At 52.6% G+C, this 23,674-nt stretch overlaps 1 protein-coding gene across 2 annotated transcripts in view; it reads right to left on the bottom strand.

Annotated features, from left to right (window-relative positions):
• Nucleotides 1-2,509: 2,509 nt before the first annotated feature.
• Nucleotides 2,510-23,674, bottom strand: part of CRMP1 (collapsin response mediator protein 1) — a 68,982-nt gene continuing 47,817 nt past the window's right edge. For both annotated transcript variants that reach the window (XM_078068364.1, XM_078068365.1), the window contains exons 6-14: nt 23,216-23,296; nt 18,174-18,242; nt 16,601-16,721; nt 13,768-13,924; nt 12,381-12,522; nt 11,312-11,482; nt 7,037-7,216; nt 5,642-5,807; nt 2,510-2,887 (exon numbers count right to left, since the gene is read on the bottom strand). In XM_078068364.1, the coding sequence (XP_077924490.1) occupies nt 2,796-2,887; nt 5,642-5,807; nt 7,037-7,216; nt 11,312-11,482; nt 12,381-12,522; nt 13,768-13,924; nt 16,601-16,721; nt 18,174-18,242; nt 23,216-23,296 (1,179 nt within the window). In that variant the 3' untranslated portion in view covers nt 2,510-2,795. The remainder of the gene's footprint in view (nt 2,888-5,641; nt 5,808-7,036; nt 7,217-11,311; nt 11,483-12,380; nt 12,523-13,767; nt 13,925-16,600; nt 16,722-18,173; nt 18,243-23,215; nt 23,297-23,674) is intronic.

The following is a 23,674-nucleotide window of genomic DNA, read 5'->3' as shown; positions in this document are numbered from 1 at the left end:
AGGTGCTGGGGAACCTCCCGTGGAACAGTGGGTCCTGGCGACTTCAGTCAGTTATGCAGCAGGGCAGTAGCCCCACCAGGGTCAGTCTTAGAAGATGTTTATGCTGCTCTGTTTGCACCCCCGGATGGGTTAGGGGGTGATGCAGGAGAGGAAATGCTTTCCAGAAAGTGGGGCAACTCACTGCTGCCAACTTTACTCTTCTGGAAGTTTCTGTGTTGCCCAGTAATAGTCTGAATGGGCCACGGCCAAACATCAAAAGGCCATGTTCTTTATTCTTGACCTTTCCCTGTATTTAGCCTTGCTTCCATGACAGACCATGAGCCAACACCATGTTGGACCTTAACTAAGGTATCTTAACCCAGCCAGGTAAGGGGAGAATACGCTAAAACCATGAAGTAGAGGTACAACCATCCAAAACCATCCTGCCTTGAATGACTGTAAAACTTAGTTAGGAGAAAGGAGCTTTGGACTTAGGGCCAAACTTCATGGGTCTTGGATTCAAATCCTGCATCAGCCTCTTTCTCACTGTGTGATCTTGGATAAGTCACTGAACTCTTAGGACTCCTCTGTAAAAGGGGCATAGTAATAGAGCCTACCTCACAGAGCACCTAACATGTAGCCAGCGCCACACAGGTACTGCCTGCATCATCAGCACCATCACCATCATCGTCATCATCACCACCATCACCATCATCATCACCACCATCACCATCATCGTCATCATCACCACCATCACCATCATCATCACCACCATCACCATCACCATCACCACCATCATCACCATCATCATCATCACCATCATCACCACCATCATCACCACCATCATCACCACCACCATCACCACCATCATCATCACCATCATTATCATCAGCATCAACACCATCATCAGCATCAACACCATCATCATCATCACCATCATCATCACCAGCATCATCACCATCACCACCACCATCACCACCATCATCACTATCGTCATCATCACCATCACCACCATCACCATCACCATCATCGTCATCATCACCACCACCACCAACACCACCACCATCATCACCATCACCACCATCACCATCATCAAGATCATCACCATTGCCACCATCATCATCATCACCATCATCGTCATCATCACCACCACCATCATCACCACCACCATTATCATCACCATCACCATCATCACCACCATCATCGCCATCATCACCACCACCACCACCATCACCATCATCACCAAGATCATCATCACCATTGCCATCATCATCCACCACCATCACCATCATTACCACCATCACCACCACCTCCCTACCATCATCACCATCACCACCATCATCATCACCATCATCACAATCATCACCACCATCATCCTCACCACCACCATCACCACTATCACTACTACTAGTGGCAAATTGGGACAGGCAACTTTGCCTGAGTTTTTACTCCTCAGAAAGTGCATTTGCTCATGGAACCAGAGGGAAGAAATGTGATATTTAGAAGGCTGGAGCTCCCAGTCTGAGGCAGATGGTTACCTACAAGAAGAGAGCACACCAAGAATGGGCCAAGCAGGAAGGAATGGACGTGGGCTTTCAAACCACGTCCCAGAAGCCACCTGCCACCTGCCTTTCCCACCATGACCTCAGGGTCTGAGATCAACACTCCACACCTCGTGACTGGCTCCCTCTCCTTCCTCCTCTACTTCCCCCAGTGTCTACCAAGCGTGAGTCCTGGGAAGCAACCACCATGCTCCAATCATCACGAGGAGAGCTGAGCGTTTGCATCTAACGGAGCTGCCACCCTTAAATGAAAACACTCTAGTCAAGCCAGCAGGCTGTTTCTTTTCTTTATTTTTTCACAAGCTTTGAATTCAGAAATAAGAGCCACAATAAGTCAGTTGGTAAGTAAAAATGGGGGGTGATTACAAAGGAAAACTTTGTACAAAACTTTAAAAATCTGACTGCCCCATCAAACACCTCGAAGGGACCAGGAGTGGGGCAACGGGGAGCAGCTGTTGCCCGACCATTGTCAGCCCTGATGGGGGTGGGGAGCCCCCTTTCTGAGTGTGAACCTGGTTAGGCCTGAAGTCGGAGCTGGCTGGAAGGACACACACAGACCAGAAGACAGCATGGCGAGTCACAAGTGCCACGGAGACCAGAGTTTCTGACACAGGACGTGGATGATGTTTCTCTGCAAACACTGGAAGGCTCCCCTGCCTCTCTGAGAATTCACAGAAGGTTCTCAAGGGGGGTGGGGTGGGGAGGAGTGGGGCAGGCTTCTTTCTAGCGTGGACTTGGGGTGGGGGCAATGAGTAAACATCCTCGCGGTAAAGAGTTTTGGAATTGCCCCTGAGGGCTTGAGGTCTCGGCATTGTGTCTACATTGGTCCTCGGCGATGTTCCGTCAGATGCACTCACAGACTTGCACACATAATTTAGTAACATGCATCAACTATCCTAGAGCAGCTACAAGGGTGCGAAAGGAACCACCCAGAGATTCATGGAGCCCGTGGAGTCAGAAGTGGGAGGGACAGTACAAGACGATGCTAGAACCTGTGTTCACTAAGGAGGGAAATGGAGACCCATGCTCTGAGGTGGAGTCGGCATGAACACACAACTGTGGGGCAAGGAGTTTCCAAGCAAACACACCACACTAGTACCACTTCTTCCTAAACAAAAGAGGAAAGAACATCATTCAATTTTTCCCCCCATCAGTACCAAATAAAACTGCGGATTTCCCAAACCCCGACAGGGAAAGGAATGGACATTATTCCTAGAACGCTTCACGCTAGCTCATCTGTCCACTCGTCCGCCTTCAGCCGAGACTGGTGATGTTGGAGCGGCCACCAGGGGGCGCCACGATGCGGTGGCCGGTGCGCCGGGGATTGTTGTCATCTATCTGGGCACCTGGAAGAGACAGGGCCAATCACTGCCGACAGGTTCCACCTGCTGCTCCTGGGGGTCGGGACGCTGAGCCCTTGTCCTGACATGCCCTCCAGCCTCCCCACCCTTTGGGGCTCAGTCCAGGCTCACCTCTGGGAGGGCTCCCCAACATCCACGGGGTTCACTGCTCTCTCCTCTGTGCCCCACTCTGGCCCTGGCGTCACCCTCTTGCAGCCCTGGCCGCCCTGCACTATATCTTGCCTGGCTTCATGTTCTTGAGCCACGAGGGCAAGCACTTATTGAGTGCCTACTGTGTCCAGGCATAGCCTTGGTGCTTTAACTATGTGCTTGAGTTTAGGGTACACAGCAATACTATGAAGGGGGGTTACCCCAAGTGTACAGATGAGGAATTGGGGGCTCAGGTCATGCACCTTGGGGGCAAAGCTGGAAGGTGGGCAAGCCACAATTCCAGCCCCAGCTGGTTTGTCCCCACAGCTGTAGCTCCTATTGGAGTCAGAACAATACACAGTAGTTCCCGATGCTCCGAAGGTGTTTTATGTACGGTACGCATGGGAGTGCACGCGTGTGTGTGTGTGTGTGTGTGTGTGTGTGTGAGAACTACTCAGAGCTGGATTTACCCACCTCGTTTGCAATGGCCAGATCTGCATGGGGGAGGGGCATCATTTTTTTGTTTCCAATCTGCAAAACCAACCATTTGTTATACGTTCTCTGGCAGTTAAAGATTTAAAGTTCCAGCATCAAGCCCAGAGCCTGGTGCTCAATAGATACGTATTCAATGAGTAAGTAGTGACTGATGGACAAAGCCAAAAGGAGGGATGGCGTGAGAGGGCCCTGGGGTCCAGTCCGGAGACAGGTTGCAGTACAGATCATGTCTGGAATGTGGGTGATTTGGAATCAGACCCTCCTTCCCTCAGCCTTCACTTCCTTTCCATTGAGTGAGAGGAGCGGAGATGAAGGGCCTTCCATCTCCGAAAGCCACTATGCATGTAGCGTGGAGAGCTGCCTGATTTTCTCAGAGTTCTCTCGGTAGACACTTTGTCTTCCTGGGAAACCAGGAACTTCCTCAAGTCCCAGAACCAGAAATCAGGCCTAATACCTGTTTCCCCCATAATCCTCTCCACCTTGCGGGTTACATGTTTGCTACACTGAAAGCACCTGTCGGGCAAAAGGACCCTAGTGCAGTCAATCACGTTGCATCTCTATAAAGTGACATCAAGCTGGTATTTAAAAGGCATCCGTGAAGTCATTCCTGATTCGGAAAGTGCCTACGGTGCTGGTAACAAATGAAGTCACCTGCTAACCTGCCGTGAGGCGGGCTGGGGCAGGGCGGTGGGTCTGGGAGACGGTGAGCCGACCTGGGGCGTGGGGTGGTGGTGGAGCCCTTCCAGCAGACTTTTCATTTCATTGTTCTTCTAGTTCTAAAAGGGAGGGGTTCTCCCCCTGTATTTAATACTAATGGTGAGTTGCATGTCTTGAGGAGAGGTCCGGTCTGCAAACTCCATATAGCTTCACCCAGGTGGCTTGTCCTGGCTGTGTGTCCAATCCCTGTTGTGTTGACTGAGCATCAGATGAGATACATGAGTGGTGTTTTGGGTCCACTGGTGGAAAAAATACTAGTTCTCTTTAAAGACTGGAATCACACTCAGTATATGAGAAACCCTGGCATGAAGGCTCATGGGAAGTAAGATGAGCCACCCCCCACCACAACTTATGTAAGATGAGCACCCCCCACCACAACTTATGTCCCCCACTGCATCATCGCTGAGACAGACACTCCCCGGATGGAGGGCAGTTGTCACCCCCACAATTTAAGTGAATAGTCATCTCTCTCTCTGCCCCTCCATTCTCATTTGCTAAACATATCAGCTTCTCAGTTTAAATGGTTTTCACTCCTGTTAGATCAGAGTCGGCAAAGGAGGGACCACTGACAAAGCTTGGCCACCACCTGTTTTTGTATAGTCCATGGGCTAAGAATAGTTTTTTACATTTTTTTTACACTTTTCAATGGTTGCATTTGAAATATCTACTTAATATAATACCCTAAATTTTGCCTCTTGGCTCACAAAACCTAGACCATTTACTATCTGGTCCTTTAAGACATTTGCTGGGGGCGCCTGGGTGGCTCAGTCGTTAAGCATCTGCCTTCGGCTCAGGTCATGATCCCGGGGTCCTGGGATCGAGCCCCGCATCGGGCTCCCTGCTCAGCGGGAAGCCTGCTTCTCCCTGTCCCACTCCCCCTGCTTGTGTTCCCTCTCTCGCTGTCTCTCTCTGTGTCAAATAAATAAAATCTTAAAAAAAAAAAGACAACATTTGCTGACCCCCGGAGCAGACTGGGGACTGCCCAGCTGTGTCTCATCCATCACCGTATTCCTAGCACCTAGCCCAGTGTATAACACATGCTAAAGCCTCAGATAACGCTGGGGGACAAAATTCCCATCAATCCCAGCGTGTGCGTGTCTGCCCTCATGTGGCGAGCTCATGAAACTGCAGTGTCCCTGGGGTCTGAGGGACCACGTTCAGCTTCACGGGGAAGGCGTGCTTAAGGATGAGCTCAGGGCCAATTTTTGTGCAGATTTCATAACCAGGGTCAGGTGTCTCTGTGGACCCCTGCGGAGCCCCTCTGCTTTCTGACCTCCCCCCACCCGCTCTGCCACTCCCAGGAAGAAAGGAGATGGGGCTCCCCACCTGATCCTTGCTTTCTCATCTAGCGCCCAAGTGGGCCTCTTGGAAGTGCTGTGGGCGTGGGGGGCCTCTTACCTGATAAACTGAAGTTGGACTGGTGGAGGTTTCTGATGGGCGGGGGCTGGTGTTTGGAAGGCGAGGACTTGGCAGAAGGAGCAGGAGTCGCATATTTGGGTGTGGCTGGCACCTCATACACGGGACCGTCGTACATGCCTCTGGGAACACCTTGCAATCCCGAAACCTAAACAGGGGGGTGGGGGAGGGGATGGATGGGCAAGATGCACCTGCACCTTCCCATTCAGGCAGGCCGGAGCCCTGCGGCCGGATAGTGACCTGAGGTGACCTCAGGGACACGCGCGCACGCGCACACACACACGTGTGGGTACACATGCGCACACATACCCCACATGCATGCATTTACTCCCCATACACACGTACACACACAATTCACATGTGCACACATGCACGTGCACGCACCCATATGTACAACCCGACACAGACGTGCGCGCGCACGCACCCATATGTACAACCCGACACAGACGTGCACGCGCACGCACCCATATGTACAACCCGACACAGACGTGCGCGCGCACGCACCCATATGTACAACCCGACACAGACGTGCGCGCGCACGCACCCATATGTACAACCCGACACAGACGTGCACGCGCACGCACCCATATATACAACCCCACACAGACATGCACGCGCACGCACCCATATGTACAACCCCACAGACATGCACGGGCACGCACCCATATATACAACCCGACACAGACATGCACGCGCAAGCACACAACACACACACACACACACACACACACACAGCTCCATACAGGAGGACCCCAAACCAATTTTCAAGAGGAAAACCCTTTCCCTGACACACCCACCATCCCCCTCAAGGACCACTGAATCATCTATGGTCTTGCAGAAGGTGGGCCCAAGACAAGGATCTGGGGGAGCTAGTTTATTTGGGAGGTGATTCCAGAAAGAAGGGGGAGAAGAAGGGAGAAAACCTGGTGCATGGTGGGGTGACGGGGCCAGCTCTGAGGGCAGCCGGCTCAGGGAAACTGGGAAGCGAACATCTGCACGGACCCTCTTGTGGGGGCAAGGCATGGACCATGGTCTCCATCCCCACGGGTTGAGCGTTGCCCCGGGGGAGCCCTACATCCATGACTACAGGTCTGGCCACCTTTCTCTTGTCCTCTTCGTAATACCTGCTTCCCGCACCTCTGGGGTGTCCCTCAGTTCCAGCTGGGGGACCCCTGAGATGATGTGGGATGCGTACTCCAAAGCAGCTCCGGTCAGTGTTACTCCTGCCACCCCTCCCATTCCACACGTGCACGCCCCTTTACAGCCCACAAAATCCCGGGGCACAACTCCAGCCCCAAGATGCAGGCAGGGCAGTGCCACGGCCCCTGCAGCCGTGACTCGTCCACGCCGCACACCCTGGACCCCGGCCCCGCTCACCTTGCTCCTGATCCTGACGCGCTGGTAGAGGTACTCGGGGAAAGGCTTCCGGGGGATGAAGTGGCCCACGCCCTTGTTGACGTTAATGTTGCCGTCCTCGAAGACGATCTTGCCCTGGCTGATGACCACCAGCGGGGAGCCGTGGCACTCCATGCCCTCGAAGATGTTGTATTCCACAGTCTGCACGGCAAGAAGCACAGCGGGGCCCTGACCGCACTGGGTGTAACCCTCCCGCCGTCTTCCGCGGGCACTTCCCGCGCTTGCCCTCTGGAAACGCCTTCTCCGGGGCCGCGTCATATTCCCGTCCATGTGCCTTCCTTAGCAGAGCCAACCCTCGCTCGCTCTTGGGCACTTAGGCTGAGGGTGGTTTTATAGAATCCAATTAACGTCCGAGGCATCGTGAACGGGAACGGGGCCCCCCTGTTGTCTGGCCATGTGCCTGCTCTAGCTACAATGGGCATTTTTGTGTCTTTTTAAAAAATATCTTCTTTAGGACGCCTGGGTGGCTCAGTCGTTAAGCGTCTGCCTTCAGCTCAGGTCATGGTCCCGGGGTCCTGGGATCGAGTCCCGCATCGGGCTCCCTGCTCCGCGGGAAGCCTGCTTCTCCCTCTCCCACTCCCCCTGCTTGTGTTCCCTCTCTCTCTCTGTCTCTGTCAAATAAATAAATAAATAAATATATATATATATATATGTATATATATATATATACATATATATATATACACACACACACACATCTTCTTTAGAGTTAGTTTTCTATAATTAAATTACTGGGTCAAGAGATGATGAGCTTTTTTAGGGTACTTGTTACATGCTGCCGAGTTGCTCTCCAAAGCCATCAGACCACCCGACACCACGTCGGCAGCAGGACAGAGACACTTCCTCGGTTTCGCATCCACGAACTCCCCTTCAGCACTGAGTAAGGTCATTTTTATATTTTCGATTTCTTTCTTTGGTTTTGCTGATTTGAAAGTCAAAATATGCTCTTAAAAATACACATTCCTTTCATAACCCCTAAAGGGAATGTAACTACCACTAGCCAACTGTTTTTTTATTATTTAAAAAGTAGGTCATCTAGATGGTAAAAGAAAAATCAAAAAGCACAAATGATACTTGATTTTAAAAAACAGGTCTCTCTGCCACCTCGGACTGAGACATCTGCCTTAAAGAGATTCTTCTGAGACCCCAGATATTTTCGGAGCATGAACAACAGTCTCGACACTGCAAGAGTTCTGTACACATGGCTTTTGCCCGAATTTTTCTCCTGACCTCAGAGATTGCTCCATATCGGCACAGGTCCCTATTAAAAATGTTTTTAACACCCTTTAAACCTCTGTACCATATTCCCTCACAGGGGGAATTGATTTATCCAGTTCCCAGAGATGGACAACTGGATCGTTTAAACCCATACTGAACCACATGTCTGTGTGTCCACACTGGCCTGTGTGAGCATCTTTCTAGATGGGGAGTTGGGGCCAAAGAGTAAATGGATCTTTAACTTTGATAGGTTCGTGCTCCCTCACCTGCCTCCTGCCATCTGACCCCACCTGCGCCCCATTAACCACCAGGGTCTCGGTCACTGCTCGGGTGAGAAATAGCATCGTACTCTCTCTCTCCCTCTCCCCCACTGCCCCCCCCTTCTCTCTCTCTCTCAAATAAATAAAATGTTAAGGAAAAAAAAAAAGACTTGGATAAGCAGGGCTTGCCCCTTAGCATTCCAGAAATGTTTGACTATTCTCACGTTTAGCATCTAGGACCTCTGCTTTTCTAGCTAAAGAACAATTCCATTCAGTTTTCTGATGGGATTACTTCAAACTTATACATGAAATTAGCAAGAATTGCTATGTTCGCTCTAATAAATCGTTTTAGCATAAAAGAACTTGTGTTTATAAAAGTCTTTAGTTTTTATTGTTATAAGAAACAGGATTTTGATTTCCATTCTATTTTTTGAAGTGCTTTTGAATTACTTCATAGAAAAGCTATCGATTCTTTCTATTGGTTTTTAATCAGCCAATGGGTTCTCTTATCACTTCCAGTAGATTTTGGGAGCCACGCTCTCTCTGCGGCTGCCTCCCAGGACCAGGCGGATGGTCTGCTCTCTGTTGTAACGTTTGCTAATCTAATGCTTCTTGAGTCACCCTGAAGGGACCCGCGGCGTGCTGACTTACATCCCGCTGAAGCCCAAATGCGGAGCATGAGTGACCCAAAAGGCAGTGAGGAAACAAGCCACACTGCTACCAGTCGAGACTGGTCAACCTCCCAGCTCGCCCGGCCCCGCCCGGCCCGCTAGTCCTCGTGTGGGAAGGACATGATGTGCGCCATCGTGACCCTCCTAATCGGGAAGCTCTTACGAGGCTCAGGCTTACCCCCTACAGATGCCACATTCAATGTCTTGCCACTACATGGGGTTTTAAAAGTTGTTCCATTTCCTAAAGGTACTATGTGAACAATGTAATTAATTCAAACAGTACAAAGGACCACAATTACAACGAAATAAACTGGGGCACCTTGGGTGGCTCAGTCAGTGAAGCGTCTGCCTTCAGCTCAGGTCATGATCTCAGGGTCCTGGGATCGAGCCCCACGTCAGCGGGGCGCCTGCTTCTCTCTCTCCCTCTGCCCCTCCCCCTGCTCTTGCACGCTCCCCCTCTCTCTCTCTCTCAAATAAATAAAATCTAAATTAAAAAAAAAAAAGGAATGAAGTACTAACACACACCACAGTGTGGACGAGCCTCTAACCATGAAGCCAAGGGAAACAAGGCAGACACGAAAGGCCACACATTGTAGGATTCCTTTTCTGTGATACGTCCAGAATAGGCAAATCCAGAGGGAAAGAAATCAGATCCCCGGTCGACAGGGACTGGGAGAGGGGAGAACGGGGAGTGACTGCTAATGAGTCCGGGGTTTCTTTCTGGGGGGATGTACAACCTTCTGATCATACGAACCACCACAGCGTACACCCGTGTGCAGCGACCTAAAGCAGGCGGGTGGTGGGGTGGCAAACACCCTCTCACCCGCCAGACCTTCTCAAACGTTCTCCTGATGGGACACCTTCCTGACACCGTGAGGGAACATGTGCTCTCCTGCATGACCAGACCCCTCTCTGCGCACACGCATCACTGCATTCACAGGGATTCCAGCGGGATCGTGTGCCTGTGAGTTGGTAAGCGTGGAGAACGGGGTACACCTTTCTCCAGGGAGGAGACCTCAAGCTCGTTTCCTCCTGATCCTGTCCCCGGGGATGGGGGCTGAGGGAAGGCAGCGTGTCACTAGGGAGCACTGGCTAAGCATGACAGCCGGCTGGCGAGCTGGACAAGACTTCTACAGCCCCATGCCATCTCCTGTGGCCAAGCAGGGACCTGGGGGCCAAGCTCATGAACTGCTATGAACAGTTCTTGTCACTTTCTTATGAGACTTCCTTGTGCCTGGGGTCCTGTCCTCATGCATGTGGCCTCGCCTCTCCCAGCAGGTAACCCCTGAGAGGCTGGGAAGCTATGCCCATGTGACAATGAGGACCCCGTCAAGGGGCAAAGCAGTGTGCACACACTCCGCCTCCCCGTCCGTGTCCTGTCACAAGACTTAATGGGCCAGGGTCCAGGATGTGGCCTCCTGTCTCATGAGTGTGGACATTAATCTGGACCCAAGATCATTGCTGGCCTTGCAGAGTGGACTTGAAGCAAGCAGCAAGGGAGGGGAAGATGGCTTGTCTCTCTATGTCCTAGGTTTGCTGGTGGAGTGAAGAAATCAAGGGCACATAGGATACAAAGCACAGAAATAACCCACAGCCATAGGCTTGGGGCCTGGAGCTTGGGAAAGCATGCAGCCCTGCGGTGTGCTCAAACACAGAGGGCTCTAGACCCAACCCTTTCCTTTGCCGAGTGTTAGCAGTCACCCCAACATGAAGTAGGAGGTTTCTGAGATAGGAGATCAAACCCTTTCTAGCTTAATAACCAGATTGGAGAAAGAATCTTGGACCTAAAACTTCTCTGAGCCTAAGAATGCATGCATCTAGGGCAGGGGCCACCGAGAGAGACAGAGACAGAGAGAAGGAGAGAGAGAATGTGTTCAGTAGCACATCAGCAGCTTAGCTGAGCCAGCTCAAAGCCAGTCTCTCCAACTGGCAGAGAAATGTGAAGGACTGAGTCATGCCAGATAGCAGATCACATCCTGGTTGGAAACTCCATAAATCATTTTCAACCAGCGGCTTCTAAAATGGTTGCCGACCAAGCAAGAACTGCTTACCCAAATCAGGAGCATCTCAGGTAAGCCAGGACTTACCGACTTGTGACTCTTGGCTGTTATGGTCTTCACCTTGTCGGGGTCCCAGATGACCACATCGGCATCCGAGCCCACAGCAATCCGCCCTTTCCTGGGGTACAGGTTAAAGATCTTGGCTGCATTGGTGCTGGTGATAGCAACAAACTGGTTCTCATCCATTTTGCCCGTAGCCTAAAGGCAAGATCGGCTGATGAGAAGAGTGCCCCCCATTAAAGGGCTGGGGGAAGGGCAGACAGGCACAAATCTAGACCCGCTGACAGGAGTCCTCGAGAGCAGTCTGAAATTTTCTCCTCCCCCGCTGAAAACAGGCCATCCTGAAAGGGCACAAGGGCCTGGCCCCATTGGAGCAGAAATGTAACTGACCGCTCGGAGCTGCATTGACATTTGCTCAACGGCCTCTGTGGCATCTTGTCAGGCCCACTGGGACCAAGTTTAATAGAAAATAAAAATCTCTGGCTCAAGTCAGGGATCAGAGTGTGATGTGGGGCGTCCGAACGCAACAAGCACCCTCTGTACCCACTCTCAACCTCAGACACACGGTTTACAAAGTCACCCTTACAGGGACTGAGATGCAGTCAGAACAAAACTAAAGAAAACGTTTTGCATCCTTAAAGAATGCTGGGCAGCTGTCAGGTTCGCGACTGCAGAGGACCCCACAGGACTTGTGCTGCTCTGTTAAGAGTCACACCTTTCCTCGCGTGCTCTCCTGGTGTATTCTGCTCCTGCCTCAAAGCAAGGAAGGGAGGAGCTTTAAGAATCAGCAGTTCAGGGGCGCCTGGTGGGCTCAGTCGGTTGAGCATCTGACTCTTGGCTTCAGCTCAGGTCATGATCTCATGGGTCGTGGGATCGGGCCCCGCATCGGGCTCCACGCTCAGAGGGGAGCCTGCTTGAAGATTCTCTCCCTCTGCCCCTCCCCCACTCACTCTGGCACCCTCTCTCTCTCTCAAATAAATAAATCTTAAAAAAAAATTAAAAAAGAACCAGCAGTGCACTATGTGTTAGCTTTTGATGGGCCAGGCAGGGTGCTTCTAGAATGTTCCTGGGGATAGAGAAACAGGGAGCGCCTTACCACTGCCTTGTCCCAGACAACAGTCATCCGCTCCTCAATCCCGTTGACGCCCTCAGGGATCAGAGTGAAGTTGTCCTTGCCCACCGCCTTCTGGGCAGTGCTGTAGGGACAGTGGCCGCTGCCCGTGACCTGCAGGTCCCCACTGCAAGGACGAAAACAAGGTGGGGGGCCGACCTGAGCTCAGGTTGAACTTCAGGCACCCAGTGCAGGCTGTGAGATGAAAACCCCAAGAGATTCTGGGGAGAGGATTTGGGGCATATCGTGGGCATCGGTGAGTGACATCGGAAGGCCCTTGTTGGGAAGGCTCTGTCAGTGTGGGCTCTGGGCTCTCCGGGTAAGGCTCCCCAGGTGGGCCTCCTCTTCCTCACCTGGAAGAGTGGACATCCGCCCAAAAGAGGTGCCAGATGAGGTTCATTGAGGGGGTGAGGCCAGATCAGGCTTGGCCTTGGGGCACATTGTGGGGACTTGTGATCCATGTTGAGAGAAGAGGATCCTGCGGGTCTCCAGGCAGAGGAGTGGCTTGGTCTGACTTGGGGTTTAAAATCTGGGCACTGGTTGGAAATAGACATGTTGTGGGCATGGAAGGGACAGCATAGAAACAGGCCTGTCAGAAGCAAGCCAGGATGGCCACAGCGAAGGGGGCGAGAAGTGGTCAGATCCTGGGGCCTTTGGCCTGTGTCCTGCCATCTTCAGAGATGGGCAAGACTGTGGGAACAGCAGCTCTGTGGGAGTGATGGGCAGTCTGTTTGGACTTGGAGCTGCCCACCAGACATCGGGCTGCAGATGATGAGCAAGCCCATGGATATGCAAGTCAAGGGTTTCTGCATCATTTGGGAGAGATTTCCATGGTAGGTACACAACTACCAGCCCCTTGGGGCTCCTCCTGACCAGAAGCCCGGACTTCTTCCCATCCAGCAAACTCCTACTCATCCTCTAGCTCCAGGTCCGATGTTGCCTCCCCCATGAAGCCTTCTGCAAGTCTCCTGGTTCTGAGCATGTGTCTCTGCTTCTAGAGCAGACTGCACACCTCACCACTTAGCCTTCTCTTATGGCCTAAGTGTTCCTCCCTCACACTGGCCAACAGCAGGGAAGGGACCAACGTGGCTGTACTCCTACTGTGTGCACATACCCAGGGGGTGCTTTACAAGTAACAGTAGCCACGTACTGAACCCTAAATTCTAGGTCATATTCCTACACCGTCTCATAACCAGCTCTGCAAAAGATACCATGTTCTCCCCCACTTTGCCGATAAGTAAACCAAAACAGAAAGCCATTGTGGGTTATGTGACAAGCCCAGGGTGATTCCTGGATTCTCATTCCTCCTCCTGGGTGCTTCCCAAGATACCACAGTGGACCCAGTATCCCCCAGCCACCCCTCGGCTCTCACCAGGCCAGCAGGGAGGTCAAGTAGTCAGGCGTGGTGGGGTCTGGGCTCAGGGGAGGGGAGGTCACAAATGCCGCTGCCTTGGCCCAGTTCTTACTCCAGTAGTGGGTGCCATCGGTCCCCAGGCTGGCAGCGATGGGCTCGCCAAACACCAGGGGGCCTGCGGGGGCAAACACAACACACGGTCAAGGGCGGATGGTCTCTCGAGGGGGATCTGGTGGCACAGAAGTGGAGGGTCAGAGACGGGAGAATGATGCTCCAAGGGGCAAGACGTTGTCTGTCCTTCTCCCCTGCGTCACCACCGAGCCCGGTGACCTCCTGGCCGCCAGGCACTCAGCACTGGCTGACCCGCCCAGCAACCTCCTGGACTGGTAATGCGTTTAGCATTTGGATAGGACCATTATGCCCTTTGGCAGGTTTGTCGTTTCAGGCCCAGGACGGGATTTGCTGTCTCAGGGCAGATGTGGCCAAAAGTCCATCTTCCAATTAAGGAGCCGAGTTCAAGTGTTTTACTTGGGAGGTGATTCCAGGCAGCACTGGCTGGGGATGGAGGAGGTGACACAAGGCAGAGTAAGACGTCAAGAACAGGTGAGTAGTCACCGAGTCACGGCCATGGGCACCTGCAGCTCAGGGCCACTGGGGCCTCTGGGAGAGTGCTGACCACACGCCAGGGCCATTCCACCCCAGGGCCAGGGAGCTGGGCTGTGCACCCCCCAACCCACCACTTGATGGCTGCTTCCAGAGCATCGCTTTCCAGGAATTGCTGCCTGCCTCCCAGGGAGCAGGCCTGATGTGCTTCAGCCAGAACAAAGCCCACAGGCACAGCCTCAGATCTGCTCGCAGACGCGGATGCTGCCTGGATACAGACCTTTGCCCAAGGCCACCGTGCTGGCCCGACGGGGAGGCGGGCTTTGAGCTCCAGCGATCAGGCTGCCCGAGAGCAGGTCCCGCACCGATGGGAATGTTCTCTATTCGTGCTGCCCAAGACGGCAGCCACTAGCCTCATGTGGCTCGAGCACGGGAAATGTGGCTAGCACAGCCAAGGAAGGCATTTCAAATTGTATTTAATTTTACTTAATTTAAATGGGAACAGCCACATGTGACTGGCGGCCACCGTATCCCTCTGTGTGGCCAGGACCTGCGTGCTTACTCCTGCTTCCAAAGTGCTGTCACCGCTCTGCCTCAGTTTCCTTATCCTTAAAATGGAGCCAGTTCTGAGCAAGCTGTGTTATACTAGAGCACTGTCTTTTAATGCCTCTGTTTGTCAGCTTTCCCTGAAAAATATTAAAACAAGGTACTGTGGGTTCAAAGCTGCTCTGGTCCCACACGGTAACCACCAGCCCCACGTGGCCATCAGGCCCCCGACGCTGGGGTTGGTCTGAACTGAGATGCGCTGGAACGTGGCAGACACACTGGATTTCAAAGACAGCACACACAAGAATAGCACAAAATATCTCTAATACTTTTTATGTAATTGTATGTTGAAATAATAGTTTGGATGCCTGAGGTTAAAAATATCTTATTGAAGGTATTTTTAAAAATATAGTTAGTAATGCTTCCCATTTAGGGCTCCCGTGAGAAATGAGGAGCATCATGTATACAGTCGATGCTCAATAATGGCTGCTGGGTTGTTGTTGATTTCCACCCGGCCTTCCGCACTGACCCACAACTCCCTGTCAGCCTCACATGACACAGAGAGGGACCGGGCAGATTGATGAATGTCCTTGGCGAACGTCTACCAGCCACGGTCTTCATATGATATGCACGACCCCTCCTCTGTCAGTCTGTCTGTTATTCTCTCTCTCTCTCTCTCTCTCTCTCCCTGAGTTTGGGAAGGAAGCTGCTCTTTGGAGCCTTCTTCATTCTCAGTCTGGTGACTGGTGGAGGACTGTGGATCTCACTGTCGTGAAGGCCGGGGACCTGCACTCGGGCCCCTGCTCCGAGGATCCTGCAGTCAGAACGTACCCACTGAGCCCTCCACCAATGGTCCTCAGCACGGCAGGCAGCCTGGTACTGAGGTCCCACTTGGGAGGTGAGGGTACCAAGGCAGGAGGTGAATGGCCAACGTGGAACTGAGAACGGCATCAACCAACACCCACGGAGCCCTGGGGTCCTGCCAAGGACTTCACATCTATGAGCCCTAAGACTTCACGTCTTAGAGACAAAGCAGCAGACGCTCGATGCGGTTCAGTGGTGCATCATCTTCGAGCTGGGTGGCTGGTTTCCTGGGCCACACTCACCTGATGTCTGGCACAGGGCTGCGCCCAGACGGAAGGCTCTGGAAACCCATCTTCTTCCTTCCCAACCCACAGCCAAGGCTCTGCGTGAGCCCCACACCTGACCCTGGATGCAGGCACCAACCACGGGGCCCTAGGCAGGGGACACGGGATGACGTGCCCAGAGGGGACCTGAAAGAGGGTGGGCAGGATCCCAGAGTTGATGAAGCCTGGCCCCAGCACTGACTGATGGAACCCCCCAGAACGGAACTGGAACAATGCAGAGCTCCTTAAAATACATGGTCTCAGGGCACCTGGGGGGCTCAGTCCGTTGACTCTTGATATCAGCTCCGGTCATGATCTCGGGGTCGTGAGACCAAGCCCTGCGATTCTCTCTCTCTCTCTCTCAATAAATAAATTAATTAAAATAAAATACAATACACGGTCTCATCCGATCCTACAAAGTGGGATAATTTACCTACATGGGGCTCAGGCTGCTGGCAACTGTCAGGGTGTCTCTGCTCTGGGCAGTGGCCCCATCAGTGAACTTGACCTGCTGGACGACTCCCCTTCCTTATGGCCCAGCTGCCCCGCAGGAGGCCCAGCGCTGGGCTGCGTACCTTTCTTCCTGGCCAGGGTGATGATGTCCGCTGCACTCTTGCTCATCACCTTCGTGATGTACACCGGGCAGTTGATGCGGCCAGCGATGGTGATGGCCCGAAACACGGCCTCAGCCTCTAGCTGGGGACACGGCAATACATGGGTCATGGGAGGGAGGGGCAGAGCGCCACCACCCCCCAAGCCCCTAGGGCTCTCCCTGAATCAAAGCCCTTCCGTTTTCCGTTAATTAAGTGTGGCCAGAGGCAAATCTACTGCCTCAGGGGAGAAAAATATTAAGATTTCTAAAAAGAAAAGAAAAAATTAGTCAAAATGTATTTGGTTAGGGGCACCTGGATGGCTCAGTCGTTAAGCATCTGCCTTTGGCTCAGGTCATGATCCCAGGGTCCTGGGATCGAGCCCCGCATCGGGCTCCCTGCTCGACGGGAAGCCTGCTTCTCCCTCTCCTACTCCCCCTGCTTGTGTTCCCTCTCTCGCTGTGTCTCTGTCAAATAAATAAATAAAATCTTTTAAAAAGAAAATGTATTTGGTTAAAGGGTTGGAAGGCAGAATTATGTTACTGTGCTTGCTTGGAAGCATGCTGCATGTTCTGTTAGGAGGGGACAGACCAGGCAGGATAAAGCATCAAAAGGCCCATAAAACCGTCCGTTACTTATAAAACGCCTGACATAATCAAACACACATGTCTGACATACGTTCCTTCGTGCATTCGATAACCACGGGCAACTGCTTACTGTTTGGCTTGGTCTCTGCCCCCTCTAGACCAGCGCTGCTCAAACACCAGGACCAGATATGTTTAGTAGTGCTTTGTTTTTAATTTCCGGTCCGCTGATGCCCCCGACGTGGTCCCACTGCTTGTGACTGGTACTGAGTCCCAGTGCCCCCAAGACAGTCCCCACCCAGCTCTCCTGGGTGAATGTACTTGTCACATGCCTAGATGCAGGGCAGTGTCCATGTGCTATAAGGGGTTTGTAAACACTGTCTCTAGGTCTGTCTTGACCTCACCAGGGACCAGGAACACCGCTCATGGGCCGCGGAGCACTGTGCTAGATCAAGGTAAAAAGTCTATCTACCCACGTGTTGTGGCCCCAGTGTCCAGCACAAGGCCAGGCCCACGGCAGACACACACACACACACACACACACACAGACTGCCACTTGCAGGGAAATTCATCCATGCTCAAGTCTTAGAACACAGTGGGCAATGTGCAAGGGAAGCAGTTTCGTCGGTTCTAGGTCTCGAACATGTGGCTCCATCTTCCTATCACCAAATACATAAGGTCCTCAGTGAGGATCCTTCTATCCAGTTATGACACTGAACTGTTCATGGGCCTTGGTGTGGAGCTCCTGGGCCCGGGGACAAGCAGGGCCTTTCCCTAGCTCCTCTGATTGACCCCCAGGCCCCAGGGCTCCCAAGTCAGAGGGCAGACCCAAGGGAAGGCCACGTGTGCTGGGATGCTCCTGTTGGGGGGGTGGGGATGGAGATGGGGGCTCTGGCTGGGCTGTTCCAGCTGGAACAGCATCAGGGTAGGCCCTCAATGATGTCAGATTCACACCCCAGGGGAGGCTCCATTACCTCCTCAGGTCTGCTCAGAGCATGACCCTCGGGACCTGTGATGCCCATCTCCAAGATCCGCTTCTGTTCCTGCAAGACAAGAGCACCGAGTCAGCGACTGTAGAATGTCGGCCGGGAGAGGCCGGTCCTCTGCCCCCATTAGGCAGATGGACAGCTGAGTCCCCGGAAGGTGAGTGGTCTGCAGGGGTCCAACTAAGGCTGCGGGTTGATCCAGCACTCCTTTGCCCCCTCCACTCCACCTGCCCCGTTCTGCACCCTGGAAACCTACCTCCCCACCTGCTCTCCCTTCACCAGTAAGAGGAAGGGGAGGTAAGAAATGAGCTCTAAAGACGACCGGCCACCTTTCCAGGCCCTGCATCTCTGCCGCAGGGCTCTCCTCGGGGAAGAAATGTGGTGTCTGGGTATTGCATGAATGTGGAAATCGAAGAGCCCTACGCTGGGAGTCCAGCCGCAGAACTGGCCATCTCTGGGACTTTGGGCGAGTTGGCCAAGCTCTCTGGCCTCAGCCTTCTCGTCTTCACACCAGGGACAAGAGCCCCTGCGTCTAGAGCTTCTGCACGGAGTCAGCGACGGGGCCGGTATGATGCCCGCACGGGACCGAGGGTGGGGCAGAGCTCACTGATTGGCAGCGGGCTCTCACTATTCCTCTTCCTGGGGCCTGTCGTTCTATCAGGAAGCCTCTACCTCGAGCTTGTCTTAGAGCCTGGAAATGGTTCCCTGTGCTAATGCCCCAGATTCAAACCCATTTGCTTCGAGCTTTCCTTGCCAAAGGAATACTATAATTTCTCAAAAAAAAAACTGTTTTTTATATTGCCCAGATGTCAGCTGCGCTAATTGTCACTTGCACGGTTTCTGTAGCAGCCTCGGGCACATCCCCTACAATGGGCCCCCAGCCCTATCAGCCATGGGGAAAAAAAACATAATTTCAACTGCATCTCGGGTTATTAAGCTTGAGCTTATTGTAAGAATGTAAACTGTAAATGTCAAGATCTAAGAGCTGGGGTGGATTTAAGTAAACAACGGAATAATTTGAGCTATTGAAGATGGTGTTTACAGAGCATTTCTGTACACTGTTTACACAATAACTTATGTATGGAGAGATCCCTATGCAAGGCCGTTTAACTGTCCCTTACTATTTCTGTTGGAAAGAAGGCAGGAAGCGAAGAAGGGAGGAAGGATACAAGATGCTATCACGGAGCAAAGCACAGATTACAGTAAGACTAGAACAGGGTTTCCCGAGAGAGATGGCGGGCTGAGCCCACGCGCTATCTTCACTCCCTGCTGAAACCCCACAAAAGTGACAGGAAAGGTATACAAAAGCCATGAGAATGCAGAGCGGACAATAAAAACAAAATTTTGGAACCTGGAAAGCAGATGAGCAAAAGGTAACAGATTTATTGGAGCTGAGAAAGCTAAATCCTACGTGGGCAGTATGGAAAGCTGAGACCTCCCCCTGACGTTGAGCCCAGGAGCTGGGGGCTCCCGGCTGCACGTCTCACACACCGCTGGTGGGCATGTGGGGTTCGTTCGCTCTGGAAAACGGTTCAGCAGTTATGACCGAAGCTGAATATACATGTCCCCACCAACCAGCAATTCCACTCCTGGGTATATACTCACAGAAATGCGAACCCAGTTTCACAAAAGCTTTATACGCAACAGTCCCAAATTCAAACTCTCCCAATCTCCATCAATGAGAATACATTATGACCTATTCCTGCCTTGGAATTCTACAGTGATGAAGAAAAGAAAAAAAAATAGTTTCGTGGACAACAGGGAGGAATCTCACAAGCCCTATTTTGAGAGAAGCCAGACATAAAAGAACACATACCATATTGTTGCCTTTTTATCAAGTGCAAAACTAGGCCGAACACATGTGTGTGTGGTGGGCGATTTCTGAGAGGCCCCCCGCGGGCCCGCCCCCGGCTCCATGCCCTGTGTAACCCCCTCATTGCAGCTGTGCTGAACTAGCACCTTGCTTCTAATGAACAGAACACAGACAAGAGAGATGTCCATGTCTCTGGCCATCACTGTTGAGATGACATCACAAAGGACTATGGCCTCAACCCTGCTCACCCCCACACCCCTCCCGTTCTCCCACTGGCTCCCTCAGAAGGAAGCCAGCGGCTCTGCTGGGGCTGCCCGCAGGGCAAGGAACCAAGCGGGCCTTTGGGGAATAGCCAGCCAAGAACAGAGGCCATCAGTCTGAGCTTGCAAAGAACTGAATCCTGAGAACGAGCACTGGAGTGCGGCTGGAAGTCCCGCCCCAGTCTGGCCTGAGGACGGCTGCAGCCCTGCCTGACACTGCAGCCTGTGGGGGACCCCACTAAGCCACACCCGGACTCCGGGCCCACGGGACCAGAAGATAATAAATGGTTATTGCTTTCAGATGCTAAGTTTTGGGGTTCCTGGTGATGTAGCCATGGAGAACTAAAGTAGATAGTGGTGCCCGGAAGTAGGGTGTTACCATAACAACCTCCTGAAGCTGTGGGAGTGGCTCTGGGACCAGGCAGTGCAGGGGGGCTGGAAGGACTTCAAAGCACGTGCTGGACAAAGCCCAAAGTGGCCTGGAACAGACTGTCAGTAGAAAGGCGGACACTGAGCAGCTTGGCAGTGAGAGCTCAAAAGGGAACGAGGACGTTACTGGAAGCTGGAGCTTGCACCGGAACCTACTTAAAAAAAAAAGAAGGAACCAGGATATGATGGTCTTGAAAATTCTCTGCTTCTCCAAAGAGCAAAAGATAGTGCAATTAAGAAATGTTTTCTGGGGGTGTCTGGGCGGCTCAGTCGGTTGATCGTCCAACTCTTGACGGGCTCAGGTCATGACCTCAGGGTCCTGGGATCGAGCCCTGTGTTGGGCTCGGCACTCAGCATGGAGTTTGCTTGAAATTCTCTCTCTCCCTCTGCCCTTCCCCTCCCCCCACCACCATGCTCTCAAATAAACAAACAAGTCTTAAAAAAAAATCTAAAAGAAATGTCTCCTGAGCAAATATCAAATCCAGGACATAAGCAGCAGACAGTAGTCCAGAGACAAAACTGGGGTGTGGCCCCACAACGTTGGTGAAGAACTGGAAAGATGGAGGCTTGTGCCTCCAGGATGAATCAGTCACAAAAAAGCCCTTTAAAGAGACTGACGGTGTACCCCCAGAGCCTCTCCAACCGGAGGGCCTCCAGGAAGCTCAGGGCATGAGCAGGATAGGAGTAAGCTTATCTGGTAGAAATCTGTGGGTGTCTTTTGTCTGATGGAGTGAACCACGGAGGGAGTCACAGGAAGCCAACAAAAGCTGGGAGAATCACTTTAGCAAAACCCTGGTAGCCTGGGCTGAATGGTATGAAAGGACGCAGTTGGACCTCCAAACTCTACTGGGCAGGAAGGAGGCTCAGCGGCAAGCACGCGCTACTTTTCATGGAAAGGATGGATGATGGGAAGTGGGGAGATAGAACCTAGAGCCCAGAAGGTGGAGCCAAGAGCCAAGCAGAACTACTCGCAGGCTCCGAGGCCGAATCAAGGAACTGCCAACATGTGCCCAACTGCATTTCAGAACAGCTATGGACCAATCCTGAAGCCTTCCATTGTCCCTCTTGAAAAGGAATGTCCCCCCACCGTTGTATGCTGTATGCTGTGTATGTTGGGAGGAGGCAGATAACTTGCCTCTTTGGCTCCAGAGACCTAAAGATTGGAGGAACTATCCCCACGGAGCCTCCTCTACACCTAGATCTGACTTAGACACTTCTAGACTTTGGTGCTGTGATGGGAGTCTGGAGGACACTGGAAGGGGATGGATGTGTTCTGCATGTGAGCGGGACACCAGTCACTGGGAGTCAGAGGACACAATGGCAGACAGCTCTGAGAGGGCCCCCAATGATCCTAACTTCCTGGCATTCACACCCTTGTGTCATCCCAACTAAGAAGTAAAGCCAACAGCTGACGTTCCTAGCGAAGCTTCGGAGCTCATGCACTTAACCATTGTGGCGCAGCCCCGCTGTGCTCAGAACTGCCGTATCATCCCGGCTCTGTGCCCCACGTAATGGTGAGCAAGCTATTCATATCTGAACCCTGGTTCTCTATCTATAAAGTGGGGATATCTGTGTCATATCTATGTCATGGAGTAGTTGTGAACATCACTATATGAAGTCCATAGCATCATGCCTCGTATTAACTACTTTCATTAGGTGCATCCAAATGTTCTCAGGTATGCCTGATCTTGCTCTGTGACGTCATGACCAACCCACGTCCATGCACCAGAGGCCAAGTGGCTTTCCCTGACCTCTTCTTCCTCTTCTCCATCCGGTCAACCAATGAGACCCATGGACTGTGCTCCTTTCCTCACACACTGTGCTTCTTCTCTCTCTTCTCTTTATCTCCCGTCTTCATTTATTCTGAGAATTGCAGGAGGAGAACCCAGCTGGTCACCCTGAGTCTATTCTTTTCCTGTCAAATTCTCCATCCTACAGCCAGAAGGATCAAAATGCATTCATGTCTCTCCCTATCCAAAATTTTGCATGGCTACAGCCTACTGTGTGTCAGATGCTGGACTTCACATACATGGTATCATTTAATGTTCATGAGGCAGGTGCTATTGGATGAAGAACAAGAGCCTTCAAGGGGTAGAGTCCCCGGCCCGAGGTGGGGTGGCAGACGGGGCGGGGCTCCCGTCATTACATGCCCTCCCAAGTCCTACAAGACGATAAGCAACACCAGCTTCCATGTGCCTCCCCTCTGGTATCCCCCACATTTGCAGAGCATCTCCTTTCGATCTTTATTTGTCCCTCATGGAAGCCCAGTGAGGCTCACGGGACGGTTATGCGATCCCCACCATGCAGGAGAGGAAGCTGAGCCGAGAGACGATGTGGCCTGCCGAAAGCCCCCTGCCGACGGTGCGTGCATGACTCACACCCAGAGTGTCTGATGCACCATCCAGTTCTCAGCCTGACCCTTCAGAGCCTAGCCACCTTGCTCACCAACGCCTCCACCCCTCTGATCGCACCATGACAGCATCGGGACGCAGACCGGAGCGGAAAGGGTGGACATCCACACCACTCACCTGAGCTATCAAGTCTCCATTTTCCGCGTGGACCAAGATCACAGCTCCCAGCCCCTTCAGGAAGGTGAAGGCTTCATACAGCTGAGGGAGAAGCAATGGGGTGGGGGGGGGGGGAGATAAAAATATCACAGCCTGAGCGTTTGCAAAGACAGCTCTTCTGCTCAGTTGCCCACCCGCCAACCCCTGCCGAGGCCACACGGACACTCTGTTCATACCAATGGAATGCGTTGCTCAACAAGTTAAGCCTTGGAAAGGGTCTCCCCTTGACCCTGACACCCTCCGGATCCCAAAGCAGGAGGCTGGGGGAAGGGCAGAACTGAACGAAGCCACACCACGGCACGAAATGCCCTCGGTCCTGGTGCTCATCGCGCCTTTCGCCCTCGATGTGGCTCCATCCCACACAGGTGCCTGCCACTGCTGCTGGGGTCAGCCACGCTGAGATGCTGGTTTTAGTTCTAC

This window comes from Halichoerus grypus, chromosome 3 (genome assembly GCF_964656455.1).
Source record: "Halichoerus grypus chromosome 3, mHalGry1.hap1.1, whole genome shotgun sequence".
In the NCBI taxonomy this organism is placed as follows: domain Eukaryota; kingdom Metazoa; phylum Chordata; class Mammalia; order Carnivora; family Phocidae; genus Halichoerus; species Halichoerus grypus.
This window is presented reverse-complemented; position numbering and strand designations above follow the sequence as displayed.